At 38.7% G+C, this 23,147-nt stretch overlaps 2 protein-coding genes and 1 long non-coding RNA gene across 6 annotated transcripts; 2 read left to right on the top strand and 1 right to left on the bottom strand.

Moving 5' to 3' along the window:
* Nucleotides 1-1,796: 1,796 nt before the first annotated feature.
* LOC144658914 (uncharacterized) lies at nt 1,797-4,540 on the bottom strand. Its single transcript, XR_013571801.1, has 2 exons — nt 4,281-4,540; nt 1,797-2,096 (listed from the first exon to the last, which is right to left on the bottom strand). It is a non-coding gene; the product is annotated as an uncharacterized LOC144658914 (long non-coding RNA).
* A 64-nt stretch (nt 4,541-4,604) lies between these two features.
* Nucleotides 4,605-10,178, top strand: LOC144658889 (actin, cytoplasmic-like). Of its 4 annotated transcripts, XM_078519385.1 has the most exons (5): nt 4,605-4,865; nt 6,252-6,346; nt 7,411-7,780; nt 7,871-7,981; nt 8,481-10,178. In XM_078519385.1, exons 3-5 carry the CDS (start codon nt 7,523-7,525, stop codon nt 9,237-9,239), a joined length of 1,128 nt encoding a protein of 375 aa, XP_078375511.1. In that variant the 5' UTR covers nt 4,605-4,865; nt 6,252-6,346; nt 7,411-7,522; the 3' UTR covers nt 9,240-10,178. The 4 variants fall into 4 exon arrangements, with proteins under 4 accessions (XP_078375511.1, XP_078375510.1, XP_078375508.1 ...); XM_078519384.1 differs by lacking the exon at nt 6,252-6,346 and having other exon boundaries at nt 8,481-10,177; XM_078519382.1 differs by lacking the exons at nt 4,605-4,865; nt 6,252-6,346 and adding an exon at nt 6,411-6,709 and having other exon boundaries at nt 7,077-7,780.
* Nucleotides 10,179-11,213: 1,035 nt separating this feature from the next.
* LOC144658883 (uncharacterized) lies at nt 11,214-18,713 on the top strand. The gene is made up of 6 exons (XM_078519373.1): nt 11,214-11,574; nt 13,908-14,552; nt 15,046-15,582; nt 15,974-16,241; nt 16,564-16,808; nt 17,184-18,713. The coding sequence occupies exons 1-6, from the start codon at nt 11,385-11,387 to the stop codon at nt 17,429-17,431; spliced, it is 2,133 nt and encodes a 710-aa protein (XP_078375499.1). The 5' UTR covers nt 11,214-11,384; the 3' UTR covers nt 17,432-18,713.
* Nucleotides 18,714-23,147: the final 4,434 nt, after the last annotated feature.

Raw genomic sequence — 23,147 nt, 5'->3', positions numbered from 1 at the left:
CATTTACTGCCCCTGGGTCTCCGAGGATGCACTTCACTGTGCCATGACACGAAGGTGAGGGTCAATCACAATATAATGTACCAACGGTCCCAAATAATAATTTCCATTTCTAAACCAACCGCCCCGTTAGATGATTTTTATACCTTAACGTACCCTTTTCAGGCAAGTTTGTTTTCGCCATGGTTCGTGTTTTGGTGAGAGACGCATCACCAAAAATGTAGCCAAAAAATCAATGGCGAGACGGCAAACTAGCCTGACATCCCCCCTCCCGAAGCGAACTAAAAAGGTGCGATTATGCATTTACTGACTCAATTCCCGGCGATATCAGGTGGGTGACTTGATATCGCTGCAAGAAATTAGGACAGTAGATACGGCTTTTGATTGGCTAAATGCGCATTTCGGTAACGTAACTTCTCAAAGAATAATTTAACACTGTACTCAGTCCGGCGCGTAACCAGAAATGAATATATGATTTCCTATAATCTGATTGGCTCGCTCAATGACCATAACTTTGTTCTGACCGCGAAAGGACTGAGCTCAAGTGGATTGGTAAGCAAATGTGGCGTCAGCCCTTGAGTCTTCCATGAAAGAATATAACAATCTCGAATAGCAATAGAATGGGTGTCTACAAAACGAAAACCGAAGACCCAAAAACGAAGACTCAACAACGAAGACTTAATTAATTTAAGGCCTTTTAAACTTCAAGACAGTTAAAACTTGGATAAAATGCTTTTTCCGACGCTATCACACGCAAAAATTACAGCGGGGTCTTCGTTTTGTAGAATAGGCCGGGTGAACATCAAAAAAACGTAGACCCTCGCTCAAAACACTTTTTCAGACGCCAAAAGACGAGGAAAAACTGACGGTGTTTCAACAAAACAAAATTGTAATTTATTGCTTTTTTCAGTTGAATAGTTTTTTTAATTTTTTTTTACACAATTCAATCTCAATAACTAGCTGAGATCGATTATATTTGAAGCGCAAATGTCATTCCTTTTCTCTATGCTGATATACAGGTTTATTCTTCCAAGTAAGGCATGGCCTAGAATATAATGTATACAACTTTTTTCCATAAAGGTTACTTTGTTAATTAAGTCTTCGTTTTTGGGTTTTCGTTTTTGGGTCTTCGGTCTTCGTTTTGTAGACACCCCAATAGAATCCCGATTTAACCCACGTTTTCTTGAACCTCCGTATAACTCAAACCAGTGGTTGTTTTCCTTGGATTTACGTTACGTATTTAAAAGCTTCAATTTAACGCACGCTTTCTCGAATCAATTTCCGTTTCCTCTTGAGTTCGATAAATCAAGATTCCACCGCACTGCGCTGTACTTATCAATATAAAGGATTTTTTTCACGAGATCTCATTCTGAAGTTCGCCACAAACAAGGATACTTCAGCCTAAAAAAGGGGCTGTTTCAAGTGAATGTAGTTTTTCATCAGGCATTTATGACAGTTGAAGTATTGTAGTACACTTTCGTTATCATTTCCGATCATTTTAAATCTTCCTCCTGTTTTAACGTGAACAGTATTCTTATAATAAAAAAGAGTGTACTGGGGGGGGGGGGGGGGAATTAAATCAAACTTGACCCTTGGCGGATACAATCTAGATCGTTTAGATCTTTTCTGTGTCCATACAATGTTCTAATTATTAATAAAAACATCTAGTCTTTAAAAATGTTCCAGGTACATGTAGGTACAAACGTTCTAATACTTTGTTCAGAATTATCCTGATTACAATTGTATATTTGGAAAAATTCACACTGAGGTGATAAATGTAAATATTAGTATCATTCGGTTCCAAAAATTTTCTGCCACTACAGTTTTAAATCCGGTCACAAAATCCAGTATCTTGGATTTTAACAGCCCCGCATTAGGGTATCTTTCTTTGCTGCTGCCTTAGAAACTTCAATCACTTTTCTGTTTATACTCAAAATTTTCCAGTGTTTGTATTTTGTGTGAAAGCAGGGTTGAAACAAGCATAGTTTTTACGGTAACTTGATAATAGAATTCAACGCCACTCATTCAAAAGTTATTTTATTATGTTCCTTGATCATATCATAACTTCCTTTTCCTCTTTTAAAGCTTTTTGCCATGACCTGGAAAAATAGTATAATTTTAGCAAATGCAATGAGAGCAGCTCAACTTATTTAAAAAATTTATTCAACTCATACAATTATTTACATATATTAGCTATCACTGAGAAGTGAAAAATTTATGACTCTGTCAGCATTTGCATACTGCCAAGTCTGTGGATTACACCTAGTTCAAGACTCCCAAACAATAATCCACTATATATTTCTCCCAAATATTATCTCTACAACCACTAAGATTACAGGATATGAGGCCAAGGTCTGAATTGGAAAGACGATAGCCTCATTTGTTGAATCTAGCTTTTGCAATACTTCAAGGTGCTAAGTACCATGTGAAAACTCCCCTATATTTATTGGACAGCAAGAGATAGTAAAATTTGGTGAACATTTTTTTTGACATGTAAATACCATGGGTATATTACAGGGGAAAAAAGATTTTGTTACAGCAGCACATGTACCAGGCCAGCCCAGATTCTCCCCATACCCCAATCATGTCCACCTTAATTGTGAAGTGGCAAGTTTCACTTTTTATCTTCTTTTTCATCCATATTAAAAAAATCTGTTCTTCTCAGCATTCAAAAGATAAATTAAGGATAATATGGTTGATAGCTAAGCAGTTGAATTAGGGAGCTCTAGATATAAGGTTATTATAAGTACCATAGATGCTCTCAAATTTGAAATTCTTATTTGTTAGTACAGGGAATGCTAACATGAAAATTTAGTCAGTCACCCTCAACTAAACAAGCAAGATATATCCATGAGCAATTACGTAAATACTACAAAAATACCAAAAATGAAAATAAAGTTTATATGAGTCTTATAAGTCAATGAGTCATGAGTGCATGATTCAAATAAAATTAAGTCTGCGTCCAAGCCAAGTGGCCCATACAGCCAGAGCTTTTCCCGGTTTCTGTACCAATAAGCGACTAGGAGTATTTTACTCCCCATGGATGGGATGCCAGTCCATCACAAGGTTACCCCTGACAGTAAATGCACCAGTACCCATTTATACATCTGTGTGGGAGAGGCATGTTTCTTGCCCAAGAACACAATGCAGTGCCCTGGCCGAGCCACGAACCCAGACCGCTTAATCCGGAGTCCAGCATGCTAACGATTTATGGGCCACTGTGCCTCCCACAAATAATAAATTATCTAAGGCCCGGTTCAGATGCCGATTCTTTCATGAGCCGAACCAAATTCCTTGAATTAAGTACATGAAATGATCGGCGTCTGAATCAAATGAGAACGGCTATTTCAATTTGGAACGGCTCACCCGTTCTTCCCACCTGGCTTGGCCGAAATTTCGCATGTGGAACGCCTTCGGAACTGCTTTGATTCAGACGCCGTATTTTTCACGTGCCGATCCTAATTCATAAATTATTATAATGTATTTTGCCGGCAGTTTGACTGGTTTTATTCGAACTGTATTAGGAACAGCCTCGGAACGGCCAAAAAGTACGGCGTCTGAATCAAGAGGCGTACTTTTGTAAATTTGGGTCGGTCCAAATTCGAATTGAGTTCGGCTCATGAAAAGTACGGTATCTGAACCGGGCCTAAGTGAAGTTAATTCGAAAAAACAGACACGAGAAACCTACCTGTGCTACTTGCACAATCGATCAAAACAGCCGCCATCTTGTTTCCCTCGATCCAGTCCTGTGCCCAGTATGCCTCGATCTTTGACAAACAGGACTCAGTTCATCAGCTAGTAATAAAACCAGGAATGCTGGAATACTAAAATCCAGAATGCAGAAGATATATTGTGTAACCCTTACAAATATAAAGAGCTAACAGTAAACAGGCTAACCGAAGTACATAGTAGGCTAACCGAGGTGAATAGTAGGCTAACCGGAGTGCATCGTAGGCTAACCGGAACGAATAGTAAGCCTACTATGCACTGCGGTTAGCCTTACTATTCACTCCGGTTAGTCTACTCTTCACCTCGGTTAGCCTACTATGTACTTCGGTTAGCATCTTTACGGTTAGCTCTTTATATTTATATATATTTTATCTGTTCCGGGTTTTAGTATTTCGGCGTTCCGCCGTTCCAGCGTTCCAGCGTTCCTGGTTTTACTACTAGCTGATAGTTTGAAACAAGAAGGACTAGATCGAGGGAAACAAGATGGCGGCTGTTTTGATCGATCGTGCAAGTGACAAAGGTAGGTTTCGTCAATAAGACGCCATTTTTCTCACACTCGTCTGTTGCTTTCTTGTTCGGATTCCCACGATCCCGAAACTTCCGTGTTCTTTTGGTCAGAGCTGCAGCAGGCACCGAAGGTGTTGCGTTAATTTCTTGATCTTGCTTTCCTTTGAAGAAAGAACTCAGTGAACTTTGAGCTTGTGTTCGTTTGGACATTTCGACAATTTGTACTTTGTAAGAAAATATGGATGCGACCAAGATCTACATGTACATGTATCAAGTTAAGAAAACATCGAAAGACACGAAAAGCCGCCATATTGCATCCCACGATGCATTTCATTTCGAGTAGAACCCAGACTCTCACCTGCTAAGAGAACGCCTAGCATTTTTTGCTCGTCGTTTCGAAACATTCGTTTTCAGGAAATTCTTCGTTTGCTTGCCTTCGACACTTTTAGTCCTTTTAGTACGATACAAAAGCAATTATTTATCGGAGAACTGTAACTTTACTCGTCCAGAGGACTAGTGACAAGAAACACTACTCGTTTTGGACGAGTGGACGACCGTTAAGTTCGAGCAATGGACTGACTTAAACCTGTAACACCTGTTACGGCTGATCATGAGCTCACTCAATGTTACAGGTAAAAGTGTTGATTGGTTTTAAATGTTACGGGTGATAACTTTAATGATTGGCTGCGTAAAAACTTAATGACAGTCCTGCAAGTTATCCAGTCGTCATCCCCCTTTACACCTGATTGGCTATAAGTTTTTTACAAAGGAGTACCATGGTCGGAGAAGATAAGAGGCAGGGGAGTCCCCCACTCACTTTTCTCCCAGGTACCTGGGATTTAACTTTTGTTCTTTTGCATAACAAGTGAATGGCCTGCTTATGCCTGAGGGGGGTGGGGGGGGGGGGGGGGAATCACTGGTCACTGCATACAAACAAAACAACACTAAACAGGAAACCCACTTAATGCAGTGAATTTTTTCACACACGAGTACTATGTACACACAAACAAATTGAACACAACACCAAAAAAAAAACATACTGTAGTGATCTACCATTTACAGTTCTGTGATACGGTCACACCCATTGATTCTATGAACAACCTCTTCAACTGGGCTAGTAAAGACAGTCTATTATAAGGGGTCATACAGCGAGTCGTCACAAAGTGCAAGGCAGCAAGGGGTGCGATCCATTCCAGTAAGCCAGCTAAAAATTGAAAGGTGGTCATACTCGTTCACGAGAAAGCGACGATTTATTTCTCTAGCGGACTAAGCCTCGAAGAAAAAAGTCGCCATTTTTGTTGATGTGCGGACGCTTCAAATTCTCTGCAGTAAGGATGCGCGATGCAATACAGGGCAATGACCTTAAGTAGCTGCTTCGTGGTTTTTGCTGTACTGAACCCTGCCTTTCAAGTCAAACCAGATAGATAATTATTAACCGCCCGATTTTAAGCTTCTTAAGCGCATTGTTTCTTTTGGACTACCTTTTTTATCTGTTGAAATGTCATAACATCAGTCTGACGGTGGTCGCGAGACAAACACTACCTAACGGGGCCTGGAGTAAAACGGAAATATCATTAAATGCATAAAAGGATCTGAGATAGTTTGGGATTTTGTTAGGAGAAAGTTTCTCAAAAACCTAGAAACACCTGTTTTTAAGATAGAGTAATGAACTGTTTTTTTTTTTTGACACAGGGAGGCGCGGTGGCCTAATGGTTAGCGCGCCGGACTCCGGAGCGAGCGTTCCGGGTTCGAGCCCTGGCCGGGGTCACTGTGTTGTGTTCTTGGGCAAAACACTTTACTCTCATAGTGCCTCTCTCCACCCAGGTGTATAAATGGGTACCGGCGAAATAATGCTGGGGGGTTCCCTGCGATGGACTAGCATCCCATCCAGGGGGGAGTAGAAATACTCCTAGCTGCTTAATGCTAAGGAAACCGGGATAAGCTCCGGCAGTATGCGCCACTTTGGCTCGAAGCTGATTTTTTTTTTTTTTTTTTTTAATGAACTGTTTTTATCACAGGTGTAGTTTACAGAATGTTGACGAGGCCAAAAGCACGATAGCACGAACTTTGATCAAAACAGGAAGACGCTGAGTTCTAAAATTCTGCATTGATGGTAAAAAGTACTCTTAATGCAAACTCTATCATGAATAGGAAACAAAAAGTAAACATAACAGCCATGTTGAGAAAACAAAGCAAAGCCCAGTGTGCAAAGATTATCTTTTACATACAGCTCCGTTTTTGTCATATAAACAAGCTTACAATGCACTAGATTATACACACTAACACCTACTGAAGCGAGACAGTTGGCCATCAAACATCGTACTCATGGAAATCGCTCAGACTATTTGAAAAGGAAAAGATAAGCAAGAACTAATACAAATATCTAATCGATTACTGTTAGTATACTATAGCAACTTAACTTTATTCTGTAAGTTGGTCGAATTTTGGTTTGGGGAATATTGACTTTTGCTCAAAGGTTTTGTAGAAACCAATCCCTAGGCCCAGTCTACCGCGATTATGTATTACTTGGCCCAGTCTAGCGTGTATATTAAGTCACCTTTTCGCGGGTTTTATGCATATTATTTCTTCACGGAAGGATTCGTTTATATCTAAGAAGCTACGTTCGTTTGTCGTCCTTCGTTTCGCCGCGTGTCCAAATCGTCAGGTACATATCGTTTCCTTCGTTTGTCTTCTAGTATTTTCCTTGTTGTATGCTGTTATTTCTGTTCTTAGTGTAATATATTTCTTTATTTACGTCCTAGAAACCACTGGTAATTAAGTTACGTCCACAAGAATAAATTTACGTTGAATTTTAAGTTATATTGCTGGTGCGTTAGCTACAGGTTTATTGTGTTGTTTTTATATTGGCACCTGGGGTGGCTGGGTGTGTTTATTGCTGGATAATAAAATTCTGCGGAGTATAATTTTGATCTATAAACATATATTCAAATTAAAATAAAGGAACGTAATCCACTTTTACAATGATTTAAATTCGCTTTGAACTGTTTGAAGGAAAATCATGCGCGTCTTACAAGAAAAAATTCGCATGTTCCGCTGTGAGCTAGTGACGTCATATCGTCGGTTTCCCTGTAGGATCCTATCCCCATTGGGTGACTTGAAATGCACTAACTTTTTACGAAATTTGGTACCAACTTGTGTACTACTGTTGTGTGGCAGGTACAAATACCGGTGCCGAAACCGTTGTTCGTCCTATTTGCTCTGGAAGCGCATACAGCTTGTAGTTGTGATATTTCAGTGTCTTGGAAGACCAACCTTTGAAACTAAAAAAATGGCCGATGAAGATGTTGTCGCTTTGGTAGTTGACAATGGATCCGGTATGTGCAAGGCCGGTTTTGCTGGAGACGATGCTCCTCGAGCCGTTTTTCCTTCGATCGTTGGCCGTCCTCGTCACCAACGTGCATGGTATGGTACGGCGGGCCAGCAAGACCCGTTTGTCGGCGACGAAGCCGCAAGTAAGCGAGGTGTATTGACACTGACATATCCCATCGAACACGGTATTGTCACAAACTGGGATGACATGGAAAGAGTAAATATACTATTGCATTTGACCGTTGCATTTGACCAGCATTTAACCAGTGATCCGAGTTTTAAAACAGTGTTGTGGATTGTTTTACAGATCTGGCATCACACCTTCTACAACGAACTTCGAGTTGCTCCTGAAGAACATCCCGTTCTCCTCACAGAAGATCCTTTGAATCCCAAAGCAAACAGAGAAAAGATGACCCAGGTATTAACCTTTCTGAAATTCGCTAAACTCTTGTTTGAAACTATGCCAGAAAGAATTGCACCCCGCCCCCTGTTTTGTTTTGATTCGCGTCGAAAAGCACTCCGCCTGCAAAAAAAAAAGAAACAGTTGTTGTGTAATGCGCGCAGTCAACCGGTTAATTTGTCTTTTATTGCCTTTTGATATGTTTCAAATCGCGTGTTTTGAATATTTAAATACCGGATTTTGGGTGGCGCTTGCATTAATCAATTTGCCCGGAAATGTTTTCAGTTGCTCGATCGCTTGTTTATTCGACCCTGAGTACAAAGTAGCCTCTTCCAAAATTCTTAGTGAAATCGCTAAAAAATTGTAAGAGTTGCGCACTGAACTAGTTTAGCTTTCGTCATAACATGTCCAAATTTGATCTCCAGAATTTCCAATTTTACATTAGAGCAATTATTACATTTTTACTATTTATGTCTTGATTGTAAGTTAATTCTATTCTTGGTTAACGTTCTTGCAGACCATGTTTGAAACTTTTAACACACCAGCTATGTATGTAGCCATCCAGGCCGTGCTGTCTCTGTATGCGTCTGGTCGTACCACTGGTATTGTTATGGACAGTGGTGATGATGTGAGTCACACTGTACCTATCTACGAGTGTCACGCTCTGCCCCATGCCACACTGCATCTCGACTTTGCTGGTAGAGATCTGACTGACTATCTCATGGAGATCCTCAAAGGGAGAAGCTACTCTTTCACCACAACGGCCGAGCGTGAAATTGTCCGTGACATCAAGGAGAAGTTGTGCTATGTTGCCCTGGACTTTGAACAGGAGATGAACACCGCAGCATCAAGCCTTGAAAAAAGCTATGAGCTTCCTGACGGCCAGGAGATCACCATTGGAAATGAGCGATTCCGCTGCCCAGAGGCGATGTTCCAGCCTGCTTTACTTGGAATGAAATCTGCTGGTATTCATGAGACAACATACAACTCCATCATGAAATGCGATGTAGACATCCGTAAGGATCTCTATGCCAACACCGTCCTCTCTGGTGGTTCAACCATGTTCCCTGGTATTGCTGACCGAATGCAGAAAGAAATTGCTGCCCTTGCCCCACCAACCATGAAGATCAAGATCATCGCTCCTCCAGAGCGCAAGTACTTTGCATGGATTGGAGGCTCCATCCTGGCTTCCCTATCCACCTTCGAACAGATGTGGATCTCCAAACAGGAATATGACGAATCTGGTCCTTCCATTGTACATCGCAAGTGCTTCTAAATTCAGTTGGAACTTAGAAAATTGAAAATTGAACAGATGTGTTAAAATTTACCTGACTGGAAGGGCAGTCGCTCTTCATGGTGTCAGTCGAAAAGGGTCTGAAATAACACTCACTTACGAGATTGTGTAAATTTTTTGTAAATCAATTTCAGGTGAAGAGTTTAGACGTTTTATAGAGTTTTGAAGGTGTAATTAAAACTCTTGTGTATATTTTAACGGTTGTGTTTCGTATTGTGGCTTTCAAAAATCAGTGTGTTTGGGGGTGTAACAATAAAATGTGGCTGAGTAGTGATCGAAGTTTACACATAATTTGGCAAAACCTTGATTTGTCTGGCGGATCTTAGTCAACAACTTCACACTTGAATACATTATAGCCTAAATTATTTCTTAGGAAAAATTGAATAAGGTTCATTTCTCCCTAACCAAAAAACAATTGAACATGATTTGAACATTTACTTCATAAATTTAGAAAGATCGATCCTTGCGTTTTAATTTAGACCAAGAAATCTTGTTTAATCAGCCCTGAATTGTCCGATAATCTTAGTTTTTGGTCATCGATTGTAAGAAAGGTCCTTTGTTGTTGTGTCATCTTAAAGCGTGCAGGAGTTATTTTTTCAAATGATGGGGTGGCTGCTTTACCAAGGTATGCACAGATGCAGTTCACAGGATTTTTCAATATTGCTCTGCTCAATGACCTACTTAAGTAACCTTTCAATGACGTAGCCAAAAGCACGATATAGCGCTAAGTTAATTGATCAAAACAGGAAAATGCTCTGGTATAAAATTCCGCGTTGACGGTAAAAAGTACTCTAAATGCAAACTCTGCTTTCAAAAGAAAAAAACAAAATGATAAGAAAGCACGAAGCACTCGGCTCTCTGGTCGCCCAGGGTAAAGAGATGTTATTTCTATACAGCACCCAATATGACATGAAGACATGCGTACACTGTAGCTAGATTGCACACACAAATTAAACCTTCTAATGAAGCAAGACAATTAGCCATTCAAACATCGTTATCATAGAAATCGGTCAGATTATTAGAAAAGGAAACGATAAACAACAAAAGTCTAATCGAGTGCTGTTAGTTTACTCAAGAACCTTCACTAATTCCGCAATATATGGTTACAGAAACGCATTTCATAGTTAACGTTGTATCAAAGAGCGTAATTAGTGCTGAGTCAACTTTTTTTTACATGTCATAACACCAGGCACAGGTGCAACTCAAAAGAATGTTCCGCTCACTAAGTATCCACTTATAACCATTCAGTGACGCGACCAAAACCACAATATCACGATATTTGATCAAAACAGGAGCACACTGTAGTCTAAACTTCCGCGGTGACGGCAGCAAACTTACACAAAATGTAGACTAAAAGTTTACTTTCATCAGAAATAAAAACAAAACAAACAAAAAGCCATTTTTCATTTAGCCGGATCTATATAAGTAATTTCTTCACGATCGTTAAGTTTCATACTGACAGTACTGATCTTTATACATGCGTAGGTAATTATGGTACAGTAAACAACCGCGTGTAAGAACCTAGTGGTTTAAGAACCTGCTGGCAGAAATTTGCCATTTTAATACCCCAAAATATAAGAACCTGTTTAGCCAAGCAAATTTCAGCAGGTTCTTATATGTGGGTTATAGAAAATTTTTATAAACATTTTGTTCAGAACATCCCAAACTGTATTTACAAATAAAGAAAAGACAGATTCACATAGACTGTAATTGTCTTCTTTGGACCTTGCATGAGGCTTAAAATACAGTTATGAATAAATGCTGCATAATGAAGGACCAAACCCATTTTTTTTCTTCTTGTACAATCAAAAACTATGGCTCGTCCTTAGAAATTAAGAACCTTATTAAGAACCTACTTAGCCTAAATTAAATTTAGCTTAAATTAACCTAGAATAAACGCTAGATTCAAAATGTGCAAGATTATAAAAATTCCACCGGCGTTTAATCGAGAGCATTCCGTACATACACAGGCCCCACTCTCCTCCCCACGCTTGAAAACTGTTTGTAAATCTTGGCAAGCTTTTACAATGTATAGATTTACACTCGTGACCTCCTGACTACTGGACTAATCCTTGAATAACTCGTCGAAGCAGATTTCAGACTGTGTACTGGCGATAAATCGCCAAAATGACTGTTCAAAAGCAAGGTGGTTGCCCATCCTTTGCTTCCATAATTTCCATTTTATCGGTTTTGTTGTACTGCGTCGGTTTTTTCAGAATGGAAGTGGAGTTGAACGAGCAAAAGAAGAAAATAAACGCCCTTGAAGACGCCGTGTCAACCAACGAGAAATTCATCCAGATGAGTCGTTCCCCTGCTGGTACGTTTTCAGAATTATTAATCTTTGAAATAACTCATTTAAAACTTTGAAGATTGCTTTTATTGGCTAAATAATGCATGACTCATTCTCAACAACAATATGAAGGAAAACGTAGTACACCCAATTCAGAACGAAACAGAAGCGAGGGTCACGCAGATCAAGTTGACTGCATATCCGAATGGTATTAAAGGAAATTGATTATGATCATCAATGACTTTTCACAAATCTACAAACTACAAACAAAAAAGTCCTTTTTTTGGATTATATTAAACAATTAAATAAACAATAAACAAATATATTCTTGTCATTTCCGGGAAAGCTTAGTATATCGTTGACAAATTCCTAAAATTGACGAAAAGGTGTCTTATGTTTTTGAAATATAATAACAATATAAATCTAATAATGCTCAAGTTTTTATTCAAAAATGAAAATTCCTAGGTCGTATGGGCCTATGCGTGTCCTGTATAGTAGTTTTCTCGTGTTGCATGAAACGTAATTCCACAGTTTTGGGCATGTGAGCCGGGTTATATCAACACTTGAAAAATAACTTTTGTAAACGCGGCTTTCAGGTGTCTCATGGCTATAATTAGAAAATAACAATCTGTTTGCTCAAACGGAGAGTTCAGAGTGTTAGCGTATAAACAGTACAATGTTCGTATCGAGCTACGCCGTAAATGTTAGTATCGTCACGGTTGTTGTGTCTGCAAGCAGCCAGATCAGAAAAAAACCCTTCTCCATTAAGGAAAAGAAGTGTTTTAAAAGATAATCCAATTTTCTCAACTGAATATTATTAATTCGAAAAAGCAATTCCCTAGTGTTACGTTATGTGATCGGAAATGGATCAACCCAGCAACAACAACAAGCTTTATTTGCATGACTGTAAATGTGTTACAATATTGCAAAAGCGTAAACTTATTTATAATAATAATAATAAAAATAATAAAATAATAATAATATATAGTAAAAAACAAAAACAAAAATGATTACATATAAAATTAATTACATTGATAGTATTTTGTTACGTAAATCAAAACAAGATGATATAAATTTAATCAATTGCATGGTCACAAAATGATCGGAAGAATTCATTAATTCTAAAATCAAGTCAGGCACTGGTAGTCGGCTGACATTTAAGATGATAGGCTGTATTGTCTTGTAAAAGTTATCTCTTATTGTTGTATATTTGGAACAATAAAAGAGAAAATGAATTTCGTCTTCGGTTTTATTACAATCACAGACCGGGCAGAGCCTATTATGTCTGGGCGTATTGTTATATCTGCCTAGTTCGATCATTAACTTATGATTAATACTAATACGTAATTTAGCTAATGTTCTCCTACCAGAAACTTTCCTAGTTAACTCTAGATAATTGGAGGTAGCATATTCGTTCTTAAAAGATCTATAAAATTCTAGTTTTTGAGAATGCTGTAGAGTATGCTGCCAATACGAAATATATTTCTGTTTCATTGACTGCAGAAACATTCAGAACATTGTCACTTTTGCGGTGTCTACTAAATCAGGATTAAAATTACCAAAATTAAAATATTCGGATATCTTCATAAGATTAGAGTAAAAACAATTTTTACCAGCGGTGTGAAGTTCTAATGAAATTAAAAAAGACTGTCTAACAAAAGAAACCGGTTGCTTTTCTTGGAGATATATCAAATAGTTGAGGATTCTTTGAATAATGGTGATAAGGAGAGGAAGTCGACCAAGCTCAGCTCTACATGCAACATTAGAAGCCTTATTACTTACTTCAAGATAGCGTTTACAAAACTGTAGATGTGTTCTTTCAATTTGTGAACCATCCCAGGCTTTAAAATCAGATTTTACATAACCACCCCAAATTTCACTATTATAGAGCAAAATTGGAGATATCATTGCATCAAAGATTTTACAGGCAAGAGAAGGTTTCAATCTACTAAAATTTGTGTGTCGTCTCAAACTAAAAAGTGCATGAAGTCCTTTCTCTTTTAGGTGATCAAGTGAGATTTTAAAATTTCCTGTAGAAGATATTTTGGTTCCTAAATAAGTATAATCTTGTACAACATCAATTGTTTGATTTCCTATGTAAAATACATGTTCAGTACATTTTTTCGCACGTTTTTGAAAAACCATTATCTTGGTTTTTTTGGGATTTACGCTCAACATCCACAAACTTAGTAAGACCATTCCAAGGGTTTATGAACTCAGTATAATTGACACCAGAGAAAACTTAAAGTAAATGCCGAAAATTTTAGTTACCATTTTAACCGTACCACGATTTTGAATTTAATTTTTCGTACTTCAAATTGTTCCAGTGAAATGTGGATATTGTATTCTTTTGTTCATAGAATTCCACGCCGTTACATCTGCTAGAAACAGACGCCAAGCTGATCCGATCAAGACGACAACCGAACATAAAAGTAGAGCGGACGCGATACTTAAAATTAATGAACTCTTGTCGGACGGCAGACTGCAGTTATGTCAGGCAAATGGTCGAACGAGACCTTGTGGCCCACCAGGCCCTCCCGGCCCGCCTGGACCCAGAGGAAAGAAAGGAAGGCCTGGAGACAAAGGTGACAGAGGCATTATGGGATCTCCAGGAAAAAGCGGCAAGCAAGGCATCATGGGACCTGTTGGAATGAAGGGAGAGACTGGAACCAAAGGGGAGAAGGGAGACATGGGACCCGCAGGCATGCCGGGAAGTAAAGGAGAACCTGGTGAATCGATTTCAGTTCCTGTGGTTGGACTTTCTCCTGTGACAGGGACAGTGAACGAGACTGGGTCAGTTTCGTTTCAGTGTTCGGCCAGCGGTAATCCTAAGCCAAGAATAGTGTGGAGTAAGCTGGAGAATGGATCTGAAATAACACAGTCAGCGGTTTCAGGAGGACGCTTACACTTGAAGAATGTGACAGGAAATGACGCCGGCGAGTACCAGTGTTCAGCGGTGAACATCTTAGGACTGGCGCGGAAAGTGGCTAGGCTTGTAGTAAATGGTATGTTTTCAGAGTAATTTTTGTCAAAAGGTGGGTGACTGGAAACATGAAATTTACGTGCACAGTATGGGGAAGCAAATCAATTGAAATAAAAGAGGGCTACTCAGTGTTCGGAATTTGTGTATACCGTATGTACATAATTTTTATACTGATATTTGATCACATATGAATTTCTTTGTTTTCCAGTAAACCCCTCAATGTTTCAAATCGTTACAAATCTCACTTCTTCACTAGCCTATTGTGCATTTGTAACGTTAGTAATTGCAGTGTCTGTAACAATTTTTTAAAGCACGGCCTTCTTGGAAACTAATTCTTTGAATTTCAAGAAATTCCGCGTTAAATTGAGCTGCTTCTGTCTGTCTGTCTCTGTCTGTCTGTCTGTCTGTCTGTCTGTCTGTCTGTCTGTCTCAATATCAAAGATGCAGAGTATGCTTGAATGTCTTGTAGAAAGCAAAAAAAGACTGATTTTATTTTGTAATTTCTTTTGTCCAAGTCCGTCCGCGTGTTTCTATTGATCTGGGACCACTGTACGCCTTAGCAGGAAGTAACGTCACTCTTCCGGTCTGTCACGTGACTGGTTATCCGCGTCCGGTGGTCACGTGGGTCAAGCCGTTTGGTCAGTTACCTCAGGGGAGGGTAGAGTATAATGACAGCGCGCTGAAAATATTTAACGTCCGTAAAACTGATTCAGACAACTACGTTTGTACAGCATCTAACCTTCTTGGCAAAGCTGTTGGTAAAACTCTGTTAGTAGTGGTCTCCCTTCCAAAGTTTACCGTTAAACCGCCCGCAAACGTTTCAGCATTTACTCGCAAAAATTTGAAGCTGAACTGCAGTGCGACAGGTGTTGGACAGCCGGTGATTACCTGGAAAAGACAAGGAGCAGAACTTCCCGTGGGGAGAAGTACTGTGTCAAGGGAGGGGCTGCTCATCAGAGATTTAAAACTTGAGGATGCTGGAAACTATCTATGCGTTGCTACAAGTGCAGGAAAATTTTTTATCGAGGCTTTTACTGCTGTTGAAGTAAAACGTAAGGTGCCAGTTTATATTGGGTGACGTAAACATTTTGGCAATGTAGGTCAAATATTCAAGTCAAATAATAACTGACTGTAGGTCAAATAATCAAGTTTCGAAAAGTTCTTGTTTTCATAGATCATTAATTCCGCATAGCAACTTACGTAAGAAGACATACTACTATATACTTCTCCACTACTTATGTAAAATTTTAAGTCATTCGTGAATCAAAACAAGACCGACATGCGCGGTTTCGTTAAGATATAGGCATCACTGATCTATAACTTGGCCTTGGAACCAAAACTGAGGTAGTCAATAGGTTGAAGAAGCAACATTCTTACATGGATTATAAAATTTGGGTCTTTCAATTTTATATAGTAAGGCGCTTTTGTATTTGTTACTTGCAGAGAGCTGTTCTACCATCAAGTCTGTTGGTAAACCTGTCACTCATAACACTCGTCCTTTCACACAAGGAGCCTGGATGAAAGACTCGCTAGGAATCATGGGTACTGAGACCATATTTACTATGGGTTCATATTCTTCAAGAAACGTGGTTGAAGAGTTTGAAAACATGCAGAAGTTCAAAGCAGGCGTAACTCGCAAGACGTACACACTGCCATACTACTGGGACGGAACTGGGGGAGTGGTGTATGGACCATATCTCTACTACAACAGGTTACATTTTAGCTCTCTGACGACGTTTGTTTAGGATTATTTTTGTTCTATTTTCAATCAATTCCGTCAAATTTTCTGTTACGCATTCACGGCTACAGTGGCTAATGCCGGCATTTTATGTTTCTATAATTAATTCATGTTTTTCGACGATTTCTCGACAGTTCGCCGTCATTGTTTTTGCTTCTTCTGGACTAAGTTTAAAATTCACTAAACTGGGTTAAAATTCCTTTAAAGTCTTTCTTTAATTTGTTAAAAGAGGCGGTTCTTGCTTATTGCTGTTAGATTCTTCCTATACCTTTATTTATATCTCTTGTCATGACAGAGCTAATACAGCCAATATCGTCAAGTACAATCTGCAAACAGAGCGCGTTAAGGCTCAAATAACCCTCAGTGGTTACTCGAGGAGTAACACGTATCAATGGGGTGGATGGAGTGGAGTGGACCTGGCTGTTGACGAGCAGGGATTGTGGGTATTGTGGGGTAGCACTGGGAACAGCAACCGCCTAAACGCAGCAAAAATTGACGTGAAAAGCAACCGCATAGTGAGAACATGGAACTTGAATACAGGTATTAGAATGCAACTTGGGCACATAAACATGAAATTTTAATTTGCTCACTTATCCTATCCCCCTCAATTTATCTCTAAAGTTACAATAGGTCAATTGTACAGTAAGTCCACAGGTTGAGTGAAGTAGGCGATTCGATTGACTAACACTAAATAAATAGATTGAGAAAACCTTCAGTTCCAATATATTATAATCGATTCTAACTCAAAGTGTCCTGCTGATTTAGTACCTTACACGGTTGTTTAGCATAAAATACAGATAATGTATTTTAACGGTGGCGTTAATTTTACTTAACACTGTTAAACTAAATTAGACGAAGGGCCTACTGAGGGTTCATCAACTTGTTGACCTAATACTGTATTTTTTTTATAAACAGAACAGATTGGATCGATGGGTAATGCTTTTGTGGCCTGTGGAGTGATCTACTGTATCGACGACTATTACACAAACCCCACTACCATCAACTTTGCTTACGACACCAAGACAGGAAAACAGTGGAACCCCAACATACAGTTCACAAACCAGTACCGCTACAACTACATGGTGGACTACAACCCCAGAGAAAGAGTGCTGTACGCTTGGGACAACCAGCGTCAAGTCACTTACTCTCTCACTTTTGAGTAGTAGGTCCTTAGTACAGGAACTGGCAGACACCAATTGAAAGGAAATGTCGTTGATTGCTTTGCTATTTTGTAGATGATGCATAAACACTGAGTTCTATAGAAAATGTTACGAGAATTCCACTTTAAATTTCATGCAAAAAGTGCGATATCGTTTTATGAAGTGAAATTTAATTTGGAAATTACTCGAATCGCATACTCCTTTTATAAAATAAAAAGAAAACCCAATTTTATTTAGACCTGTGGGCGAATGTTGCAATATTTAATAAGAGCTTAGGAAGCCATTTTAAATCATCTGTCAGAACTTGAGCCAACGCCATCGAAACAAGCTTGATACTAGTGATAATAAAAATTTGGTTTGTATCTGATCTTAAAATCGGTTTAAAAAGGTGGTAAAAAAAACGTATAAAAATTTCTACATAATCCGGATGAATGTCATGGTCTGTTGTTTCCGCGTGAAATCTTATTGCGCTTTCGTTATTAGACCTTGTACCAGGCTTGTGCTCTGCGCCGCGCGAATTCCACGCGATCTTTTGCTCTCTCCCACATAGGCAAAAATCACATGTTTTGCATTTGACTTTGTACACAATTCCCTCGACGTGTGCTTAGCAGAGAAAACATAAGAACCACTTTCAAGCCTGTTAAAACATTGGGCAGTATCTTTAAGAAACCAAAAGACCACCCCGCCACAAATCAAATCAAGGGAATTGTGTACAAAGTCAAATGCAAAACATGTGATTTTGCCTATGTGGGAGAGAGCAAAAGATCGTGGAATTCGCGCGGCGCAGAGCACAAGCCTGGTACAAGCGCTACATTCTATCCAGGACATTAACTGTGTGAATGAGTATGTGCATTTCCCACAAGTTTATTTAACATTGGGAACATCCCTAGAGACCGGCGGTGTATAAAAACTTATTATGCAAAACTGAACCAATTTTAACTCTGATGAAGGTAACAGAGAGTTACCGAAAATTCAGTTTTATACGTTTTTTTACCACCTTTTTAAACCGATTTTAAGATCAGATACAAACCAAATTTTTATTATGTCAAACACTGATCGCCCTAATAACTTGATACTAGTGGTTGACAAACTTTCGTTTTTAAAGGTTCACACAAGTTTTAAACCATTTAAATGACGGCAGTGATAGTATTTGACAGGGCGTTCTTTTAAGTAAAAAAAAAACATCTTTTCCAAGTTTCCACATCATTAGCAAGCATTATCAGAAACTTCGTTTACCTCTTTGTCCGTGGCACTGAAAAAAAAAAAAAGACAGTACGCAGAAATGTAGTTTCATGTAAGTTTTTTAAAAGGTTTGCTATTTACTCACAAGCAAGCTCACAAGTTTGTCCGTGCGGTATGGTAAACATTTTTCTGTTTCAATGCTGCTATGACACTAAGGCCATCCCCTTTTTTCGACGTTTTTGCTTGTTTACAAGCTAAAAACGTAGAATAGGGGTTAGTGGACAAAATTTGGAACCACATATTTGTAAACTCTCAAGGGACTTTTTTAATTTATCAAGGGACTGTTTAAATTTCTCAAGGGATTACTTTCCGCTGTGGGTGATCACTTGCGATCTCGTGAAAAAAACGTGACTTGTCACATTTACAAACGTTATATAATAATTTTAAAAGTGACATGTCAGCTTTCTTATCTCAACGCACGTGTGTCTGAAAGGCGATCTATAAAAAGCGTCGCACAAACAATGGATTGCGTAACTAAAACACGAATAAATAATCAATAGCACTTACATCGTTTAAAAATTACAAACGTCAAAAATAAACCATACCAAAAAACTCGCTCTTTTCAAAGATATTATTGAAGTTAAAACAAATGCAAGAGATGGGGGCTTCTTTTAGCTTAGGAGCGGTTAAAAATTAGGCCAAATTTGGTCGCTACATGTAAGCGCAACTCTATTTCGTCATCAGCCTAGGTCGTTAGGGACGTGACCTCGCGTTGACAGGGAATGACAGCAATGTTGCATGAATCGGCTTTACAACATGCGATCGTATCTACGCAGTTTGAGTGGAATTTCAGTCAAAGACAGCAAAATTCTTTCGTATTTCATCTTCAAATATAATTCGAAAGCATTCACTGTATATATGGCTTTTGTTTAATCCTGGGTCTTGATATCCGACCCTCGCAGAGCCTAGACAAAACGCAGCTTGAGTGTAACGATTTGTTTACGCCCCAATTATATGCGCAATGTTTTCTCCGACAGTAGTCGGAAATATCCGTATTTTTTTCGTGCTTTTTCGTGGAGCAAACGTAACGATACGGCCTTGAACACATTGAACAGCGGTCTACCCGGCTATAACAATTCAAATATGGCGTCGCAAAAACAAAGAGTCGAACGCATATTTTGCTGTTTCATTTGCTAATTTCGCTACCGTAATCGACTGCCTCGAAAGGTCCTTGCAATTTTTATGAATAGAATTGTCAGATCTCAGTGAAATTTGCACTGTTTATTTGTGTAATGTTAAGGAATATGTGTATAAATACCCGGCGAGGACGAGCCATTTTTGACAAAATTAAGCTTATATGGCTGCATTTCCTCCGCGAAGATAGGAAATTGTTAAACTAAACTACAAAGAAACTGTAATGATAAGTTCGAAGAACAATGCACAGGATAAACCTTCGACTCATACTTCATGCAAAAACGTCGACATCTCGAAGAGACTTTGATTTGTTTTCGTTTATCGTCGTATGTGTTTTCTGATTTTGGGTCGGTCGGTCGGAATTAAAAAAGAAATAAAAAAAAGTGGATAAGGAGTCTGGAACTAGGAGGCCCGGTACATCAGCATAATATCCGTGGAGCCTGGAAACAAGAAGACATGGTTTCAAAGTCAACATGGCGGCAATGGAGGAAGGAAAAATCGACGTCATGGTTAAACTCAAACTAGAACAGCGTAAAAAGGTTGAAAAATTATTTAAAATAATGTGTAATTGCCTTCATTACCTTCTGTATGACATTTTTTTTGAAAACGCGAAAATCTGGGTCGGTCGGACGACGCTAAACAGAGAAAAAAATGGGGGATGGCATAAGAAGTCAGTAAAAAACTTTTGACTTTTAATTATAGTTTAAAAATTTTTCTGTGGTTGTTTTTAGCCATTTTGAATAGCGGTTGTTTTCTTTAGATCGCGCGGCTTTCACCGTTTTGTACATAGCTTGATAGATAGCGTAAGCGACTTCTTCCCCTCCTTAATGGAAAAAAAAATATGATATAAACAGTGATCCCCATAAAAAGTTTCCGAAGGACGAAAGTTTGCGAATTTTCAATACTAAACAGTTTCGACGTTTTACCCCTTGTGTGGGCTAAGTCTAGACGGGAAATATGGAAATATGGGCTTTCAGTCACGCCCACCTAATTAATGAGTGCGTGGAGGCAGTGAATGTGAATTTTTGTTGCATGCCTGTTTGCTGGGAGCCTTTTTCACGGACCTTGCACGGATATGGGATGAAAATAAAAAGGTCATAAAGTATCTGTGAAGTCTAGACCAATCCACCAAATTCGGTGAAATTTATAAATTTCAGTAACACAGCAAATACAAAAGAAGGAACGGATGGTCAAAAGTCAGGAAGACTGAAACAGATTGCGATAAGAGGTTTTGAACAGTTGTTAGGTCTTGTTATATTAAAGTTAATCTCGTTTGCTTGTTACTTTGAATAATAACGCCCGGGAGACTTATTTGGTTTTGGCTATGGTTTTGTCATTTAGATTTATGGAAGTAATTTCTTCGCGAACACTGATTCGGTTTCATAGCGAGTATTTGGCAAAACTTAACATAATAAACTTACCTCACGAAATGTGACTAAAGGCATAACGAAAACTCAGTTTACACGTTATACGTTCGTAGGTAATGATGGTATGCTTTAAATTGCTGTTAGGCCATCCCAATAAAATGTTTCGTTTCCCATCGCCCGACCGACCCATTTTTTTCGAAATGTAAAAAAGAAAAATTCTAGATTCACCTGCCAAAGAGGTAAGTTCTTTAATTTACAAGCATACGATCCTGTTTTATTAACAACAATTGGTATGATGTGATGTGTTCGTCTTTAATTAACATCGATACTAAGTTTTTTTTGAAAGGCTGTTTCGTGCCAAGGGCATTAACGATAGTTCGAACATTCTCTGCGAGATCGACTGAATCAAAATCTTTCGGTTCTGCATCTCCTGGCTTCTTAAATGAACCCAGATCCCTTAAAGTGTTCATTTTTTTTTTGCCCGACCGACCGACCCACCATCACAAGAGACGGGGCGATGGTAAACGAAACATTTTATTTGGATGGCCTTAGCGAGGAAATAAAATATGGGAATAAAATATTGTAGTCATTTTATAACGCGGGGATGTATAGTTCATTAAAGGGAAAGTGTGGGGTAAAAATGGCATTATATTGTAAGTCCTATTTCAGTTTATAACCTCTTCTAGTTGCCGTTCTTTTCAACTTAGATATTAGACGAGCGAACAAATAAACGCGTTTAGAGTGCTGTCATTTTGGAAGAATGCGAGCTGCGTTTTGTTGGTCAGCTTGCTGTAAAAGTTTCAGAAATGGCGAATTTTCATTAAAATTCCGTTTGACCAACATGAGAAATTAATAAAATAAAAATCGTTGATATGTGTAGCACCAGTTTATAAATACAGTAAACCACAGGGTCCTTTGGAAGATCCGTTATCGCGGTAACTTTTTAATTTCCTCCCGTAAGGCCAGGGACGGACCATATTTTTTTTGAGAGAGGGGGGAGGGGGGATTTGGGCAATTTCTCTTGCCAAGATATTTTTTTTACCTTCAAGTTGGGCAAAAATTCTTTTACAGATTTTTCTTATCTTTTTTCCTCATGGTCCCTTTGCAAGATTTTTCCAGCCGTTTTTATTTTTGCTCTAAAGAGATTCCAGATTACATAACATTCAGGCCTTTACTAATTGTGCCCGTAAATTCAGTCAATTTCCATTCCTCTTCTCTTCCATTTGATCTCAAATTTTGACTTGATATCTATACCTGATTGTTCCTTTTTGGTACGCTTTGGCAGCATATCAGGCGCTAGGCGAGTTGGTATTTTATGTTTCTTATTTTATGGCGAGACCAAACGAGCCTGATATGCCGCCGACGCGTACCAAAAGTTCCTCTGCCGACACTTTTTAACTTGTTTAATGAAAAATTTGAGAACTCGGATTCCATTGTTTCAGCTTGAACGTTTCAGTATTTTTTGGCAAACATCGCGCAATTGGCGAGCGCACTCATGTTTTTAGGTTTACTTTTGGCGGGAAAGTTTTAACTTCTTTTGCGACCTGTAATTACCAGCAAAACTTAAATTTCGAGGTTCTGTTTTATTAGTGAAACCTCTTTTAAATTCATCGTACAGTAACACTTCTTCACTTGAAAGTGACCACTGATATCGTGGCATATCAGGTCAGTGACTTGATATCGTAAGATATCAGGACAGTGGATTACACTTGTGATTGGCTACTTGTGAATTTGGGTACGGTAAAATTGATAATGACATTTAGCCAATGCCGAAACGTACACTTAACGTTCGTATTCGGATTTACAAGTTTTTTTAAGTGATTTTATTCCAGATATTTGTAGCCAAAATAAATTGTGAGAACACTAATGGTAGACACTCCAAGCAAAAAAACTTTCTAATGCAAAAGCCGGCGATGTCGTACCCGCAACATTTATATACACCTGATTGAAGAATCGTTGACCCATGAAAAGCATAA

The sequence above is a fragment of the Oculina patagonica genome, chromosome 6 (assembly GCF_052425735.1).
Source record: "Oculina patagonica isolate OP01 chromosome 6, crgOcupat, whole genome shotgun sequence".
In the NCBI taxonomy this organism is placed as follows: domain Eukaryota; kingdom Metazoa; phylum Cnidaria; class Anthozoa; order Scleractinia; family Oculinidae; genus Oculina; species Oculina patagonica.
This window is presented reverse-complemented; position numbering and strand designations above follow the sequence as displayed.